The sequence below is a fragment of the Larus michahellis genome, chromosome 2 (assembly GCF_964199755.1).
Source record: "Larus michahellis chromosome 2, bLarMic1.1, whole genome shotgun sequence".
Classification (NCBI taxonomy): Eukaryota; Metazoa; Chordata; class Aves; order Charadriiformes; family Laridae; genus Larus; species Larus michahellis.
The window spans coordinates 118,450,752-118,469,801 of record NC_133897.1 but is presented as its reverse complement, the minus strand read 5'-3'; the positions used below and the strand labels follow the sequence as shown (position 1 = coordinate 118,469,801).

The 19,050-nt window shown below is 42.0% G+C and overlaps 1 protein-coding gene across 5 annotated transcripts in view; it reads left to right on the top strand.

Annotated features, from left to right (window-relative positions):
- The window catches only part of TMEM241 (transmembrane protein 241), a 58,108-nt gene that overhangs the window by 22,381 nt on the left and 16,677 nt on the right, over window positions 1-19,050 (top strand). For 3 of the 5 annotated variants that reach the window (XM_074576830.1, XM_074576831.1, XM_074576834.1), the window contains exons 11-13: window positions 4,974-5,008; window positions 6,274-6,343; window positions 9,116-9,209. In XM_074576830.1, the coding sequence (XP_074432931.1) occupies window positions 4,974-5,008; window positions 6,274-6,343; window positions 9,116-9,209 (199 nt within the window). Of the gene's footprint in view, window positions 1-4,973; window positions 5,009-6,273; window positions 6,344-9,115; window positions 9,210-12,208; window positions 12,389-14,908; window positions 15,373-19,050 lie in introns of those variants that run through there. The other 2 variants (XM_074576832.1, XM_074576833.1) reach the window with 2 other exon arrangements.

Genomic DNA, 19,050 nt, shown 5'->3' with positions numbered 1-19,050 from the left:
CTTGGAGATGACTGCCACTTCCCGAATTTCGATGAAGCGGGTCAGCGTGTTTGAGAGCTATGTATAGCTATGTATGTATATGTACACACAGCTTTATTGCACAAGCTTAATTCCTGTAGAAAACCATCAAAAGTATTCTAAAATTGCACTGAGTAGAGGGCATTTTACTCTGCACATTCTCTGAATGGACTCTTAGCTCCTCACAGGCAGTTCTGGGTCAGAATTACTGTAAACCTGTGCTTATCTCTGTCAGAGAGTGCCCAGCACTAAAGTTTGTGATTTGGCAGGCATTAAAGTATATGCTGCTTCCTCTACTCTGGGCTTCTTGAGGACTGTGTCAGCCATGACAGGATCCCATTTCCACCTCCAGAGCAGGACAGTATAACATGTACTGGTGGTCTTGTCTCTACAAGCATGATTCTATGCTTTATGAAGGCACTCGCTAGTGTGGTATGAGTGCAACTTTCTCCTCTTAGCACTATTATCAATAGGCCTTTATAGCTTCTTATTATTAACCTAGATCAGACAGCTGGCATGCGGCTGTGCAGGGAAAAGAAAGCAGCTATGTGGGCACAGCTAGATAGTGTTTAGAATCATAGAATCGTTTAGGTTGGAAAAGACCCTTAAGATCATCGAGTCTGACCGTAAACCTAACACTGCCAAGTCCACCACTGAACCATGTTCCTAAGTACCATGTTTACATGTTTTTTAAATACCTCCTGGGATGGTAAGTCAACCACTTCCCTGGGCAGCCTGTTCCGGTGCTTGATAAGTTTTTGGTGAAGAAATTTTTCCTAATATATAGGAAAATACAGGAAAATATGTAGGTTTGTTACAACAGAGGCTGTTCAAAGTGTTTCTGTTTGGTATGAAAGCACAGTTGTACTGAGTGTAGAGACTGCCTGGATAGAGATTAAAAGTTTAAAACAGATTAAAAGTTCTGCCCCAAGCTACTGGATGTTAGAATGTACCAATATGTTAGATTAAAAAAATATATATTTAGATTATAAAGAAACATTAACTGTATTGGCTCTGTTGGACACTTCCAGAGATGCAACTGAAATTAGCAAAGTCTCCTAACATATGCTGTCCCTACATGCCATGCACTGTTTCTTGTTTTAAAATCTGGAACAGTTTGGGAGGGAAGAACGTCTTAAGCAAATGTACATGAACAGGAACTTTCCAGAACCAAACAGATCTGAAGAAATATTTGCTGATGTTGAAAGTGTGGTGTTCTTCTCACTTCATCACTTACAGCATGATTATTCAATGGCTTTTAAAAAAGGAGCCAGAGCAGGAACAAGTGTAGGAGGGAAAGCAGAGCCGTGCTATGCAGAGCAGGGAGGGGTGATGTTGCTTCTCAGTGCCCAACCCCATCCTGTTCATCCATCTCCCTTGTGTTTAAGCATGTGGGGCAGGGAGGGGGAGGAAGAGAAGAGGGGAAATGTACTTCCAAGAACCTCCCTCTAGTCCTTCAGTCTTTTTCCCACCGCCCTTTTTTACTGCAGTCTTGTGTTTCCCTGCACTCTGACTTTGGCGTTAGTGTTCTATTTCATAGTGGTTTTTCCAGTAATCTTACTTTTTTTTTTTATTCCTTTCCAGTCCCCCACTTTTTATCAAGGAGGGAGCCAGATTTCTCCCCCCACGGCTAGCTGGCAAGGGGGGTGGTGGTAGTAGTGTCTAGCCGGCATGTTGAGGGATAATACATAATGTGTCTTACACATAATGGGTCACGGCTCATCTTGGGTTTTCTCCTGTGTTGAGGCAGGTAGACATATGTTACTTCTTGTGGAGAGCCTGGAAGAAAGTTTCAGCACATCCCAATATCTGTCACGGTCTGATGTTCATTCACAAAGGCATGCCAGATAGCCTAGCAGTCACTGGTGAGGAGAAAACAAAGACTTGTAGTGGGAGAGTTTCAAACAGTGAATGAATGGCACTGACAAAGGTGTGAGGTAAAGGCTCTAGTCTATGCAGCTACATCCGGCTTCAGGAAGAGCTGCTAATCCGTCACTTCTGTGAATTAAAAAAGCTGCAGTAGATTTTCCACAGTAGGGCAGCTTTGCAGGCATAAATTGCTGTTCTTGCTGAAAAAAACTCTTTTTAGCCAGAAAGAAGACCATGGGCGACCCAGCTCTCAGTATTGAGTACAGGAGAAAAAGAGAGGAGCACAGAAAACCGGCACAGGGATTTTGGTTTTGCTGCAGCCTGATGTCCAGGCTGTCCTGCTGGAAACCCCTGAATCCCTAATCTGGTTTTATAGCATCACCGCGTCTTTTCTACTGATGTTCTGTTCAGAGCAGAGTTACGGTACAGCTTTAATGCCATCTAACCCATGTGCCTTAACCTGCCTCACACTTCACAAACAAGGTTTTGTTTTCCTTCTGTGTTTTCTTTGGATTGAGGCCTGGGATGTCTGGTAGGGTTATCAATTCCTCTTGGTTGCAGAAGGAAGTTTCTTTCTGAGCATTTCCCAATCTCACTGTTTTTTTGTTTAAAAATTAATAATGCAAAATCAAAAGTGGAGGAACATGGCTTAGTCATAATTCTCATCACTGTTGATACAGTTTCACTTGCCCTGCCAGTCTCCTGTTTTCTCTGTTATTCAGTCAAAAGCAATAGGCCTTCACTTCCTTTTCTCTCTTTACCAGGAAACTGAGGAATTGGGCCTGTTTATTGTCAATTCCTCTTGGCATCCCATGTGGGGAGAGCACGCGTGTGTGGGGAGGAGGGGGGGGGGGGGGAATTGCCTACCGTAAGTGATCTGCTTTGCCTTGTTTAATATCTTTGTGACAACCACATCTTTAAAAAACATGTATAAATGTTGACAATGTGAACATACTGTACCAGCTGATGCCTTTCAAAGGCATTGTATAAAATGTTAAGCCTAAAATACCCAACTGCCTGTCACTCATGGATCCTCCTTCAGCCCATTGTCTTCCACGGCTGATTTCAGTGATAAGCTTCCCCCCGAGGCTTCCCTGGCCACAGGATTTCCATGCTCTTTGCAGTTCCTTTCGCTACCGGTGTCTCCACATACCAGTGAATACCAGCGAATGACACTGGGATTCACCAAAGCATGCTGCAGGCAGGCCACCGAGTACAGTAGCCTGGTGGCTGACATAGAGAACTGGGACCAGCTGAGAGCAAGCAGGCTTGGACACAATAGCTGTGTTAACCCTGGAAATGGGAGTTGGCCTGATATAAGCACCACGCTGATGACACTGTACTGCTACAGGTACTGGAGGTAGCTCATGTACAGCGCGTTCAGTTTTCTAGCCATAACCTTGTGTGTTGGGAACCACCTCCAGTTCTTTCTCTACCATAACTTTTCATTGTGTAGGCTTCCATTCCTCCGCTGGCTGGGTTGGCGCTTTACTGCTGTTACTGGGCCTAGTGAACTGTAAGAATTGCTGGTAATTAGCCAGGGAAAATAGCCTACCTTTAGCATTCATAACATTAATGAATGTCTTTTTAACTTGTGTAAGTGCAGCGCTTGCTGCTTATCAAGAAGCAACCTCTCCAGATGCTCTTTTCTCCTTCTCCGTCTTGTCCTTTGTCATGGACGTACGTTGGTGATAATTGGAGGAAGCTGTAGCTCTGCCTTGGAGATATGCATGCTTCTCCCATCTTACAGTGCCCCAGAGTATGTTTCTGTAGCCTTCTAACCTTTGGAAACAACATGGAATGAAAAAATTTGGAAAAAAATCAGAAATTTACCAGAAGACTCAATAGCACTGAAAAAGGTATACTGTACAGCCCATACCGCAAACTCAGAGGAAGAAGCCTTTGTAGGACCTCAGAAATCTTAAGTGATGCTTCAGGGAAAAAACTGGTCATAGCTGATTTTCTTGTTCACCTTGTATCTTTCTGAAAAGCATGCATCATTCGGGCTGGTACTTGGTTTTATTTTCATGCATTTTTTTTGAACTTGTTTAACTGCAGCATATGTCCTTTCTCTGATTCACAATTTAGGCATGAATGTGCAGTGCATGCACAATCACGTGCATAAGACGCTATATTTGACTCTTATATGCAATATATGCACATCCCTATAAAGCAGACAATGGTACGCACACAGCTTAAATTAGTCCTCGGGCAGAGAGACACTCAAGTCTAGAGACAAGTACAGTTCTCTGTAAATTCAGTCTCAGTGGTGTCGCCGGCCGGCTTAACATCGGGTCTGTTGAAAAGGACTTGGGGGTAAGAGTGAATTCTGAGATCTATATGGGGCAGTAATGCGTGCTCATGGCAAATTAAGGCAAACCATGTATTGGGCTACATTAGAAGGATTGTGGGTGTCAGATTGAGAGAAGTTATTATGAGCATTGCTGAGGCAGCAGCTGGAATATTTATGCAGTTTTGGGCCTTTCAGTTCAAGGAAGATACTGAGAATCTGAAGATCTAGCAGAGGGCTACAGACATTGGAGAGTTTGAAGGAGCTAATCTTGTTGAGATTGGCAAAATGGAGACCAAGGTGCAGCCTAACAACTGCCTACACCTTCTTGAAAGGGAGTTGCAGAGGTGACAGAGCCAAACTCTTCTAAGGAGCGGCAGATGGTATAATGCTGAACAACGACTGTAAATTGCAGCTTTGGTGGTTTAAAGACAGGACATCAGGAAAATCTTCACTTGGAGGGTAGGGTGGCCGTGGGACAAGTTACTCTGAGAGGTGTGGAATCTCCATGCTGGGAGGTTTTTGGGACCCGGCTTTTTGAGACAGACCCACAGAGGACATGTTCAAATATTGGTGATAGTCCTGCTTCAGGTAAGAGCTTGTATGAGGTGACCCTGGAGATTCCTTCCCAACCAACTTTTTTTTTTTTTTTAAATTGATAGTTATGTCTCAGTTATTCTACTTAACTGGAATAAGTTTAATCATGAAAAAACAAAGACAAAGCTGTCAATTTATAATGTTCACGCCATGTCATAAATTCTGTAGTATACAATTAATCTTTTTTTTTATATTTTAGTGTGGTGCTGTTGGCCTCTGCATCCCATCCAGCAGGTAAAGTGGATTGAGTTGTTCCTTTTTTAGGTTTCCATATTGCCTTTCCTTTCCATGCGTGTTTTTAGAGGCCAAACCCTGTAGGATTTTAGCCCTGGAATTCAACAGGAATATGACCAATAATATGATATCATGTAGGAAGAAGAGAGGAGGGTATATAACGCTGTGTAATTTGCATGATATTTACTAATACCTTTCTTACCTGCCCTTTGCAAAGAAGCAGCATAGGACAGACAACAGAGAACAGCTTTTGAGGTGGTGCATAGTAAAGAATAAGGATTCCCTAGGAGAATATCCCCTTCAGAGCAGTGTCCCAGCAATCCATATAGAACTGTTTCATTCTCTGCATTGCCCTCAATGCTATGCAGAGATTTCATTTTGTTACTTTCATAAGATGTATCCCATCACTTGAGATGATGGCAGGATTTGAAGTAGCAAAAATTCAAAGGCTAAAAATAGAGAAATTTAATATTTGATGGTGGTTAATATTCCTATCACACTGGTGTTTAAATAGTTAGAAGGATAAAAATGATCGTCTGTTGCTTTCACTAGACATTTGCTCAGTCACAAGAAGAAAGGAAGAAGCATTTAAATAAATATAAATTCCCCCTTTTGCCTGGTGGTGCATATTGTCTATATAGCATTCCCCTACCAGGATAGAGAGACATGTTAAGCAAAATAGTCCTGCATTTCAAAAAGTGAAAGATGGAGCTTCCTCCAAATCTGTAGAGCCTGAAGGCCAGAGAACTCCTGGGAATTGTTGCTACCAAGAACAACCAGGGCCCAGGTTCCTGGAAATGCAAGTACTCGAGAGCTCTGCTTGGATTTGGGAGAACTTTGTTAAACCTCTCAACTTGCTCTGTGTGACAGAGTTCAAATGCCAGAGGGGGAAGCAGCCAACATATGTCTGTGTTTCCTGTTGCTTCAGTAGGAACTATCACGAGCTCTGTAATAAAAGAAGTGGATACGTGCATGTCTATCCACTGGCAACTGTTGCTTAAGCAGGATCTTCTGTATACTAGCAAAGAATACTCTTGCGTATCCCTTTTTCAACGAAAGGCAGGAACTGGCTAGAAGCAAGGTCAGAGAGAAATCATTAAACACACTAAAAATGTGGAAAGCGTCATAAATGAAAAGTCAGCCAGCTGTAAAGGCTCAAAGGGATGTTAAACTAGTAACGTTCATATAATTGCTGTTCCCCTGCTTGTAACAGTGGGTAATTTTCTTCCCCTGTGTTCCACTGAGTATATTGCTTTGTCCCTCAGGTGATCTCTTCAGTGCCTTGGACTTTCCATTTCTGTACTTCTACAGGTTTCATAGCAGCTGCTGCGCCAGGTAACCTCTCTATAATAGGACATGTGAATGTTTTCAAAATAAGAGATCCCGTTGACTTCCAACCTTGACTCTCAGTTAAAAATTTTGGACCATGCAGAACCTTAGTTATACTAGTTTCTGCTGCCATAAGCCAGCAAAACTGCACAGAATACGTATCTGTGGATATGCATTTGAAGGCCTGAGATTCAAATACACTGGAAGTGCATGTGTTTATTTGAGTGAGTGTGTTCTGATCAGGAGAGTTCCCAGTCACCAGTAAAATAATTTTTACCTAATGTAGCAAAGCTTTGATAAATAGCATCTCTCAAATGCTTCTCAAGTCGGATTAGCCCTTGTAAAACTTGCTGTTTGCAGTGATTACAAAGTATTAGTCTTCAGCAGTATATGGATGTACATGGATTTATTTGCCTGTACATCCTGTTATTTGGCAGAATGCTTTTTTTGGGTAAAAGGGAAAAGCTTTAACAAGCATTCCTTTATTTTGAGTAGCAAAAGTTCACTGCCCAATACTGTAATGCTCACAGGACAATGTAAGTATGTTTTCTATAGGTCTTAATTATCTCAAAAAATTTTATTCCTGTCTTTCTCCTCCAGTCTTTTGCCAAATGGAAGTATTTTCATTTTAGAGGGTAAAAAATGTTTTCATGCTAACTGATGGCAAAAATATTTCCTGATTGTTATGGATTTTCTTAATTGTATCCATAATTTCCATTAAAAGGGGATATTAAAAATGATTGTTAAATTATTTCCCTATGTATATAGCTTTTTGGTACAAAAGTGGCTTTTTTCAAGGGTAGACTATCCACACTACAAGTAACTTGCAATTAGGTATTAATGAATAAGTTGTTTCACGGTAGGTAGGTGCAATCTATTTCTTCTTGAAGGTGAGGTCTGTCTGCAGGCACTAGTGGATATCTGTGTAGCCCAGATATTCTTCTCTTTCACTTCATTCGAATTTTACCACTGTCGTAGCCTCCCACTTCTGTTTCCATTGCCCCAGCTTCGGTACATGTATAGTAGATAGCACTGTACACTACAGCAAGTGGAAAGGAATAGTTTAGATGGAGAAACAAGCATCTCAGTTGCTCTCCTACATCTTGTGATCTAGTGTCTTTGTAGACATGAAGGATTTGGAAAACCTATACAATGTAAAGTAAGGGTAACTGATGCAGCTAAATCTACCACCTGTGCAGAATGTCTGAAGCATTGGTAGTAAGGTGCAAAGTGCTCCATTTATTTAGTGAAATAAATCGGTGTTAGTTGTAACATCGATATTTCAGGTATTATAATTAGCTGTTTCAGTTTTTGTCTCTGAATTATACTAAACAGCTTCAAATCACTTTGATTAAAAGGTGGGCAGGGCAGGGCAGCAGGGCAGAAGATGTGGAACAAACTTAAGCCAGCTGCTGGACTTTCAAAAGTTTGGGCAATGCTGCTTCATGAACTCACTGATTTCTGAGAGCGGAATGCTCTACTGTTCAGCGCTTCATCCTCTGCAACGGGGAGCTGAGCTTGGGCCTATCTTTTATCATCAAAGCAGCATCTGCTTTCTTGGCTCCAGGCACAGCAAATAGTCCTTTGGGGCTCTCGTGTTATGGCTCAGTGTAAGAAACCCTCCTGGGCAGTTATCTTACCCTACTGTTCGGTGTGTCAAAACCGCCTGTACTGACATGTGGCTGAGATGCAACTTTGCCACATGTACTGAGCAGGGAACAGCACTTAGCTGAGGTGCTGGAGCCCAGCATGGAACTCCTGACCTGGGGAGCCACAATCTTCCATGCTTCCTGCTATTGCAGAGAGGGCACCAACTGCGTTGCATCAGTATCCAGAAGAGCATACCTTCTTTGAACACCAAGGCACTTTTTGCCTCACCGCCTGCCTGCTGTGTTGGTCCTGTCTCCTTTCCCATGCAGCTTCCCACAATACTTCGTAATCTCTCATGCTTCTCAACCATCCACACAGTAATTTTTTGCCTTATATATTTTGAAGTCCTTTTCTGTTCCCTGGTTGCTGGTTTACACTATTTCACTGGTTCACAACCAGTTGGTTGTAATTATGTCACAAGTGCAACAAAATCCAGAACCAAATCTTATAAGCTCTTTGAGGTCCAGTGAGATGGGGAACAGAGTTTCCTTATGAGTAGTCTTGGCTACAGGAGCACTGGGGACTACTGTCCTATATGACTTGAGAATCAAAATTCACTTAATTGTCAGCGGAGAGCTTTGGAGTATTCTGTTCCCAGCACTACTGAGTCATCTGTCTATTTGTTATACAGTAGAGATGTATTTGACTTCCTAATTGGAATTTAGGCTTCGTGAAGTTTAAACAGCTTGAAAGCTTCAGGCAGAAACTTTCCAGTGGTTATTTTTTCAGTTCAAGGCTCTGTGGAGGTTGAAGTGAGTTAGTTGCCAAACATGTGTGGCTCCTGTTGAAATTAGCATTGCCTTTAGTTGGAGCCATTTCAATGCCTGAAGTTAATATTTCACCTCATGTTTCCAATAATCTCTACTTTTCCAATTATGCAAGTGCATTAGAGACCAGGCATAAGAGTAAGTAAGTCTTACTCAGACTCTAGTCACTGACTGAACAAAACCCAAGATGTACTGGACATAATGTAGGCTCTTAGTCCACAGCTTGCTTTCTCCCAATGGGATTAACGCTGCTTGAAGGGTGACTGTTCAGTTCTGCCGTTAGGAAAACCAAGATGCCTGTAAGAGATTGCTTAGTTGAAATTAAGAGACTTTATTAACAAACTTTCCCCATCCCTTGCAGTGGACTGTTGGGGTTCTTTCTGATGTTGCACACAGTGAAGCTAAAAAGCAGCACAACCTCAGGGCAATATGCAGCATGGAGTTTCCTTGCAAAGGTAAGAGAAATACTGTCACAGGAACACAGGACTGTCCCAGGAGAACTGAGGAATTTCTGCATCTCTCTGGTTTCCCTAACTGACGCTTCTAGGGCCTGTCTGTGCAACCTGCATGTAGAGTTGAGGCAACAAATACCAGGTGTATAATATGCCAGGATTGTTAGCAGAGATTAATTACCGTATATAGACTGAGTTTATTGGAGCTGGGCTGATTATTGCAGCTAAGAATTTGGCCTGCTAAATCCCAGTAATACAAATCTATACTTTCCAAAGGTGTTTTGGAGAATACTCCTTCTGAGAGTCTGTGCACCAGACATTGTTTCCAGTGTGTCTTCCCAGAGCCAAGAGTTAAAACTAGCTCCCTGAGGTTCAGTACCAGAACTCCCACTGCTATCTGCAGGGGAGAGTGGTGGATGTCATTTGCCTTGACATTAACAAGGCTTTTGACAGTATCTCCAACAGTGTTCTTAAACCCAAATTAGACTATTACAGTCTAGATGGGCAGACAATTAGATGGGTAGAAAAATGGTGGGATGATCAAGCTCAGAAGGTAGAGGTTAGTGATTCCTACTCTAACTGGAGGTAGAGGTTAGTGATTCCTACTCTAACTGGAGGCTTGGGACAACTGGAGTAGCACAGGGGTCTGTCCTGGGACCCACCCTGTTTAACATCCTTATTGAAGAATCAGAGGTGATGGAGCGCACTCACATAACGCTAAAGGACAGGGTTGCCTTCCAGAGGGACCTGGACAGGCTGCAGGAATGGGCTGATAGAAATCTTAGAAAATTCAGCAAGGAGAGATGTGATGCCCTGCAGGTGGGAAGGAAGAGCCCCTCACAATAATACAGGGGGGACTGGATGGCTTAGAAGCAGCTCTGCATAAAAAGGATCTGAGGATATTGGTAGACGGCAAGCTGAACATGAGCCAGCAGTGTGCCCTGGCAGGTAGGAAGGCCAAAAGTATCCTGGGTTGTACTAACAGTAGCACAGGCAGTAAATTCATGGAAGTGATCATGCCCCTCTACTCAGCACTTGGTGGACCTCAGCTGGAATAGGGAGCCTTGTTTTAGGCACCTCAATACAAGGAAGACATTGGATAAAATGGAGTGAGTTCAGCAGAGGGCTGCCAAGAAAGTCGGGGGGCTGGAGCACTTGCCTTGTGAGGAACGGCTGCTGGACCAGGCTTCTTCAGCCTGTAAGAGCGACAGCTTTGGGAGCACCTAACAAACAGCAGCCACCCAGTAGCTATGGAGAAATTCTCAAGACAGATCCAGCCTCTTCACACTGGTGCATGGGGAGGGATGGGGTGTGTGCGTGAAAGATAACAAGCGTAAGATGAAACAAGAGGTTCAGATTGGGTATAAGGAAAAACTTTTTCACTCTGAGGGCAAGTCAGGCAGGGGCACAGGTTGCCCAGGGAGGCTGTGCGGTCTCTGTCTTCCAAGGTTTTCAAGACTCAACTGGACAAAGCGCTAAACAACCTAGTCTGACCTCCCGAGGTCCATTTCTACTGGAATTATCCTACAATCTGGAGATCTAGGATCTGGCTGTACTTGATTTAAATTACTAACAGCTCATTTGTTAAATTATCAGTGGTAAATGCAGTCAGAAGAGCGTGTCAGACTCTTTTTTTACCCTGGTTAGATTTTACTTTGTTTCATCACACTCAGCTAGGTCATCTGAAAACCACAACCTTTCTATGTGGTTTGTGATCACAGCTTTCCTACTACAGTGAATGAAGCTGTTACCTTAAAAAAAAAAAAAGGTAAACTTGCATAACATGCTTGTTTAGAAACTGTAGTCAAATGAGTCTTTGGTTTTTCTGGGGATAACAAGAAGAGTGTGATATGGCTTGTTTTGTGCTTTGCAAGCTGTTCCACACTGTACAAGTCACGTAGAGTTTCTCACCAGTTTGAATTTCTTCCAAACATTCTGACTGTGCAGATTTCACTACCTTAGCTTTCTTCCTGCTCCTTGGTAGCAAGTCAACTGATCTAAAGCTTGCTCTTGCGTCCCTTTTTTTTCCTTCTTTTTTAACATTCTGGGTTGGAGATGGGAATAGCTGGCTCTGCTAGTAGGTATTGCGAATAAGGAGAAATGGTTCTACATGTGGTATGTATGACCTATCTGAAAAAAATGCAGGCAAAGATGTGTTGTGAAATATATTTTAAGCGGATTTGGGTCCTTCCCAGCTGAAGTGGATCAGAGCCACAAAGTCTGGACCGGATCAAAGCTTTCCTGAAGTTCAAGAATTTCTAGATTTGTGGGATTTTGGCCAACTCTACACATAAATTAGACAAAGTTTATTGTAGCCACTGTTGTCAATGAAATTATGTGCCTTTGTAGCAACTAAAGATTTGTCCCTGTGTAACTATGATAATTTAATCCATTCCTCAGCCTTAAAAGTCTGTGTTTGTTAATATGCATGTTTTAACTAACTTGCTTAGGAAGGTTTTTGTAACAGAGCAAATTAGTCCTTTTCCTGTTGTAGCGTCTAATCCAGTGCTCAAATTATATGTCTTTTCTTGAGTTTAAAGAGGGCAATAAGTATATAAGGACATGAGATCCATCTGTAGCACTAATAATTTTATCAAAACTAGCAGCTTCCCTAATTTCTTTCACTGGTGTTTTAATATAAGAATGCTTTTAGGGCTCTGTAATACCCATCTGAGGCAGCATGAGAAGCATGGAGGAACTGCTGCTCCAAGTGGTAAAATGCAGCTGATTTGGGGTTAAAAGTCAGTGAATGCTTGAAAAATTTGGAAACATTATACATCAGTTTTAGAATAGGGATCAAAAGAGACTGCAGAGACAGACACGGATAGGAAGAAAGCAAGGACGTGAACTGGAGCTTGCCTACAAGGGTAGGGGCTGATCTACCAGCTCTTATAAATATTTCACAAGGTATCTTGTAGCTATAAATTTAGGAACCATAAATTCACATATGGGGTAATTAAGAAGAGTGTTATCTATCTGATCACTAATGCTGCTTCCTGCAGGTGTTTGGAAGCATTAAAACTGCATACTGATCCCTACCGATCCAGCCCAATATTTCGTGGTATGAGAACTGTCTCGATCGCATCTCAAGTCATCAGAGGTGCAGAAAAGCACTATTTAACTAAGTTAAGTACTGTAAAAATCTGTTTAAATCCAAATGTGTGACTCCCTTTAAAAAAAAAAAAAAAAGGAAGGAAGTTAATGTGGATAAAGAATAAAGATAGAAACTGTTTGAATCTGGACTTGCAGAATGAGATACAGTGGAAAAAAAACAACAGCGGCTTTGCGTTCCCACATGAGCATTTTTCTTGGATGGAGTAGTGCCCTAGATCATCCTCTTAATCTCTCAGACTGACTGGAGTTTTCACCAGCAGTTGGAAAGGAGCAGCATTTGAGGCCAGAGTATGTTTATCTTGCAAATGAGCCAAGAAAGGAGAATGCTGTAGTCCTCAGACAGCAGCGCCGGCCTCTAGGGAGGTGCAGAGAATCAGAAAATCTGTTTTCCGTTTGGATGCTTTGTACCTATGTGACTGATGAGCTGGGGCTGAGATTGTTGCCACCACTTCATTTCTTGTTAAGTGCCGATAGACCAATAAACTAACCGTGAGATCTGATCGGGCCTGCTTTGCAGATTCAAAGAGACATTCTTTGTGAAGCCCACATATTTGGCCTCCCTGGCCTCTAATTTTTCATTCACTTAAAAACTGGCGCTGTGTTATAACTTGTTTTTATGATACTTACTTTGGCTATGGCGACTTAATCATTGTATGAGGTTTTTAAATTCTTCCCTGTAATGATTTCTGACAGCTTTCGTGTCAAAGCGTCGCTTTGTGCTGAGACAGACGAAGCACAGGTTTCATCTGTATATATAGCCCTGTGTGATATTTATAGTGACAAATGCTCTCTGCACTTTTGCTGTGAAAACAAATGGTGTGTGTGTTAGTCATATCTGTGTAGATTTGTGAGAAATGCCAAAAAATTGCTAAAGTGATCTGTAAAACAACTAAAAATGCTTTTAAGAAGCCTAAGAAATATGCAATGCTTTTTCATAGCCTTGCACAGATTTGATCCCCAGAAGAGCAAGGATTTGAAGCTATACTGAGATTTCTTGTTTTAATTTGAAAGCTGTGCTAGTATCACGGGTCATGTACTGGAAAGAAAAACTGGAGATGCTCATATATACAGACAGAAGCATCTGGTGAGAACGCTAATGAACTCTAACAGTGCTGTCAGTGAGTTTGTTTAGATTAAGGCTGCCAATCTATATCTGGTGATGAAACCTGGTATTGTCTCTAAAAGCTAAGCAGCAGAAATAATTCAAATCATGAATAGAAGGGGAAAATGGTATTTCAGAACATGTCTTCAGCAAGATACTGGTTACTCATGAATTCATACTCCTGTGTCATGTTTAGTGTTATCCCAATAAACTTGTAGTAGGAAATTCAGCTTGTTTCTGACAGGAACCTATTGAGGCAGCTTGTAATAAAGAGGAAGAATAAATGGGAAGGTCAGTGGAAAGTGGATTTGGGATTCTCTGTTTCTTCCTCCCCCCTCTGAAGAAATGAAGTTGGATAACTGAAATCAAGTTGCATTGAGTTTTACGCTGGTTTTCTTATGCATTGATTCGAAGAAAGTTTAGATTAATCTGATCAGGAGCATGCGGCTCTTTTCTATGTGGCCATCCCATGCGCCATTATGTAGTCTCTAGGATATCTGAATAGCATTGAAGGCTCCCTGATACAGAAAAGCATCCCCTGACAGCTGCTTTGGTTCCTTGTTTGTTAACTTCAGAAGGGTTTGCCCGAGGTCACCCTATGTTTAATGCTGGCTGCCAGACGTTGTGAAAGTACTTTTTGCAGGAACGTCTGAAAGAGTATCTTACCCGTAGGTCTTATTTACCTAACTGTAGCCCACTGTACTTATACCCCAGCAGTTTTAATCCTCACCGAAAATATATAACAGCTATTCAGAATGCCTCCTGTAGTCTTTGGTTTTGTATTTTGTGTCTGTGTATCTGCTGCTTTGGTCCCCATGGTGTCGTGAAGAGAATGGATAGACTAGATCCATCTTCATGTCAGTGCGACAAAATGGATGATATCCCTCTTAAAGACTGGAAAAGTACTGATGTTTTTTATTAAAGCAGAAATTCTCTTTTTCCTCCTTCTCATAAAATGGAGAGGCCACAACTGCAAGTCTTCTGGGGCTCCTAGCCTGGTTATGCTCACTGCACCTCTCTTCACAGATAGTGTTTCACGTGAGAATTTGATCTGCTTTAATTCCAGGGGCAAACTAACCAGGAGAAATAAAATAAATTCCTGTTTTTTCCACATTTTTGCAGTCTTAAAGCCTTTGCTAAAGCATGTGCTTCTATTTGTATAACTCTTAATTCCTCTCTCACTGCTGCTTAGCATGCAAGTGCTATAAAATATTCTGGTCCAGAATGTCAGTTCCTTGCTTCTGCTGAGGGCTGTTTACTGGCAGAAATAGGTGCCACTTAAAGAGAGTCCTGCCACTGGCACCTTCTGAAGCAAATAGCTCTCCTTGTTCATCTCTGCCCTAATGGGAGAGAGTTCTGGATTAAAAAATCTGTTTAAAAAATTTGTATGTATATCATAACTAGAACAAGAATGTTTCTGGTTTTCCGGCACTTGCCCACTTGGTTATATTGTAGACTGAACTAGTCTCTTCTTTGCATGCTGCAGTGCTCAGGCAAAAGCGACAGTGAGATTCTTGGCTGAAAATCACATTGCTTTCTTGGCTTGGACTTCATAAAGCTTTATGCAAAAATGTCATAAACTCCCACTAGAGTTCCATAAACGCGGTGCATTTTCATTCGGCAAAGATCCTGCACTGCTTGCAAGGCTGTCTCAAGATCTGCCCAACCTGGAAAAACTGTGCAGCTGCAAGCCAAAGCCCTGGGAGAGAGGGAGAACTGTGTGCTAGACCGGGCCAGACTCTGCTGGTATGTTCTTCATGGCACCAGTGTGGTTTGAAGTGCATCTCTAAGAGAGGGAGTTTTCATGATCCTGAAGCTTTCAAGTATGCCAAGAAGGAGTTCATAAAAGTAGAAGTCAGCTTCTTCCATCTATGCACCTTGTGTACTCTTATGCATGTGGATTCGCATGCACATATGCATAAAGATAATTAAAAATGGTGAAAATCCTTATTGATTTGTGGTTGGTCCTCACTGTATGAAATATGTATATTTATTCTTGACACATCTATTTGATTCCTGTGAGTCACTACGGGGACCAAGCAAATACCTTGGAAAAGAAAATGTGTTTCTTTGTTGAGCTTAACAAGCAGATAAGGCAATCAGTGTGCTCTTAACTGCATTTTAAGGGTCTATAAAAAAGTCCAGTTGCTGAAACCTTAAAAGTATAGGTTTTCGGGTAGTTTCCATGGAGACAGCTTGATAGTTACGTTGTAGCATCCAACACTAATTACACCATATAATTGTTGGGAAGACATCAGTCTCCATAACAGCTCCTTTGTGTGCTACATGACCACTAAGCAAAGTGTCACAGGCTCCCAGGAGCACTAATGCAATTTAAGGAAGCTGTCTCGTAAGAATAGCTGAGACTTGTTGGAGGTTTTGAATCTCCAGGTAATGGAAAATTTTCATATGTACATTAAGAGGCGTTGTATCCACTGAAAATGGCAGCTACACAGCGTTTGGGCAGAACATGGTCAAACAAATAAGTACATAAAGTTATGTGTTGCAACTTGGGGGTAGTATCGCAGCGCAATTTTCATCTGTGCTCGATATAATAAATCCAGTCTCAGCAGACATTAATTGATAGATTGAACCCTAAGAGATGCTCTGAATCAGTTTGTTTCCTTTTATGCATCATGATGCGCATCACTTACATTTGATATTGTCATTCTCTTGAACGTAAAGCTAACTGCAGAACCGCTGGCTTGGATTGTGTCTTTGGAAGGTACTTTGACAAACCGTCTCTATATACTTGACGGTAGAAAATGACAATTTAAAAGTAGATTGTGTCAAATCTAACAGAATGTTGAATTGCAGAGGATGCAGCTTCATTGGTTCCTCTGCATAACAGATATGCAGTCTTCCATGTTTTTATTTGGTCTCCCAGAGTTACTTACATTTGTAGAGCTCAGGCTGGGAGATGAATCATAAGTGTGACAGAGAGAAAACAAAAGAATGAGGACTGTTCTGGAAATCGTTTCCGTTGCTAATGTGCTGATGTAAATGCCAAAATTATATGGGAGAACCATGCGCTATATAACATACAAACATGGAAGGTTTCAAAGTTAGCTAATGCTAGGCTTCCAAAAATGAGCAAATGTAGCCACATTCTCCTCCCTTGCTGCTTCCCTGTTCTTTTGAGGATTGTTATCTGCTTTTTTGATTCTTAAAAACTTCCACGTCACCCATGACTGCCTCACAAATCTTGAGCCTGATCATTGACCTCTCTGATAGGCACTTGGTGTCGCACTCCAGGTTGCTTTCTTCAGAAACTGCCCATGTTAGTGAGCTGCTGCTGTCTGAAATGGGGCTCCCTGTCTTTCTCTTCCTCTCCCTTCCCAACTTAGAACCAATCTTTGCAAAGTCTTAAGTGCATTTATTTCTCAATCCCATCTGTACACCTGTTTAAGGATTAGATTTTGACTTTTGACAAAAGTCAGCAAACAACCATAGGGCTCTGGGGGAGGCAGACTGAATGGCTTATGTCCTGTCCCTGAAGTGTGTGGTGCTCAGGGAAGTCACATAGCCTTCAAACAATTTTAGGAGATGACAGTGAGCTGTTCTCATCATATCCACAGCTAGCATGGAGAGGAAGAGTCCAGCTCTCTCCATGCATGTTGTTATGGATGGTTGTCCTAAGGGGGCAGAGGGGAATGGGTCTTCTTGCAGAGTCTTCCCCACCCTTTCTGACGGAATGGGAGGCCAAAGGCTATAGTCATTTCTGTCACTGTCTTCCCATGCATGGGACACACATGGACCGCTGGAGCCCACAGGGCTAAGTGTGTAACTTTGTGACATTGCTCATAAAAGGCGTTGCTCAAAGTGGATTAGCTGTGTTGATGTTTTAAAAAACATTTTTTTCATGTATCACGTTTCTTAAGGTTTCTGATGGAATATTTTGACCTTTTGTGACAGTGAATGGTTAGAAAGCCCTGGAAAGACTTTTGTTTTTGAATGGAAAAATAAAACCTTAAAGAATACCAATTCTTCCTTGCAGTCCTTAGCATAATAATAATAATAATAATAGCATGTTGATTTCTTTCCATTACATCATTACTAAAACAGCATAAACACACCAGAGAATGGCAATGCAGAGACTGTGTCTCTGTTGTTATTGTTGGGTTGTACAGAAAGGGGTCAGCAGGGAGATTTAGCTATCTGGTCTGGGAATTATTTGTTTATGAATTAGGTTTTCCCAAAGGAGTTGTGAGATGGGAAATACAATAGGAAATGGACTTTATACATGCACAGAAATACCAAAACTGTAAGTGTCATGCGGGAGAGAGATTGATGGAAACTTGCTATTTCTGCTAATGGTTTTTTAAAAAATACTCAATTACGCATCCCGAAGTTTCCTATGCTATTTTTGATACTAGTGATATCTGAGTTCTGAGTTAGTCATGACAGAAAAATGTTTTACATCTGATAATGTTGACAAGGAATATAAGCACTTCTGGTGTTTCTATAGATTTTAACAGTTGAAAAATACATTATGTTACTTTTCACTAAAATATTGCCCTTAAGCTAGTTGTCCTCATTGGTTCTGACAATATCCTTGAATGCTTTCAGCAGCATTTGTGCTTTCAATGTATAAGTAAAGCAGCATGCATAGGATCTGTTCTTTTGTAGCAGATATACTGTGGGCAAGAAGAGGTTTGAAGAAGCACAAAACCACACAGGTCTTGAACTGACAATGGCCTCAGCCTGCAGCGTTCAGCCTGAGACCTTCGGGCAATCTAGCATGGAAAGAGCAGTCGCTGAGAATGCGTGAAGCACCCTACCCAGCACCCCCCTCTACAGTAAGGTACTTCAGATATGATCAGTCTTGGCACAATGGGCCAGTCCCCATCTGGGTCATTTGAGCCAGTTGTGGAAGTGGCGTCGGAGTGCACAGCTGGGTAGGTGTTCGCGTAACTGATGTCTATGTGGAAAAGTTCGCTGTTGGCTTCCCAGGTTGCTCAAGGGATATTTTCTTCTGTCAGTCTTCTGGTCTGCTTTGTGAAGGTATTATCTGGTATAGGGCAACAGCCAAGCACATGGCTTTGGACTGAGTGTCCAGCTGGCTTTGGAAAAGACATTCAGTTCTTGTGTTGCATGGAAACACATTGATGTAGCCCATAACATATCTGCCTTTGGCCCCATTTTTTTTGCCTTACTCTCCTCACTGTTGAAGTTCTCTTCCAGAAGTCATGGTCCCTTGAACCATATTCTCTTGCACTTTGAGAGAGAAAAAACTGACAGGGGCTAAAAATATCAGCCTGGTTAATTTGGACTTTGAGAATTATGAAATGGTGCACATAAAGTAGCTAAATGGTCCAGAATTATCACAGCCACTAAGTGGTCTATGCTTAAAAATTTTGTCTTCCACCACAGTGCCAGTGTATTCTGCCTCCAGGAAACTCAAGTCAATTTTCCTTTTCTTCATGGACCCCAGCTGCCAGGAACTTTACACTCTGCCTGCTGGAACCAGCTTTTTTTTCCTCCTTGATGCCAGCTGAGCCAGCACGGAGCCACTGCTGTGGGAGGTCATGGTCCACCATGTGGAGTTTGGAATTGCCTCCTCTCCCACCTTTTGTCAGAGGTCCTGATACTGCAAGGCAGTTATAGTATCGGTCCCTGCCTGACCTG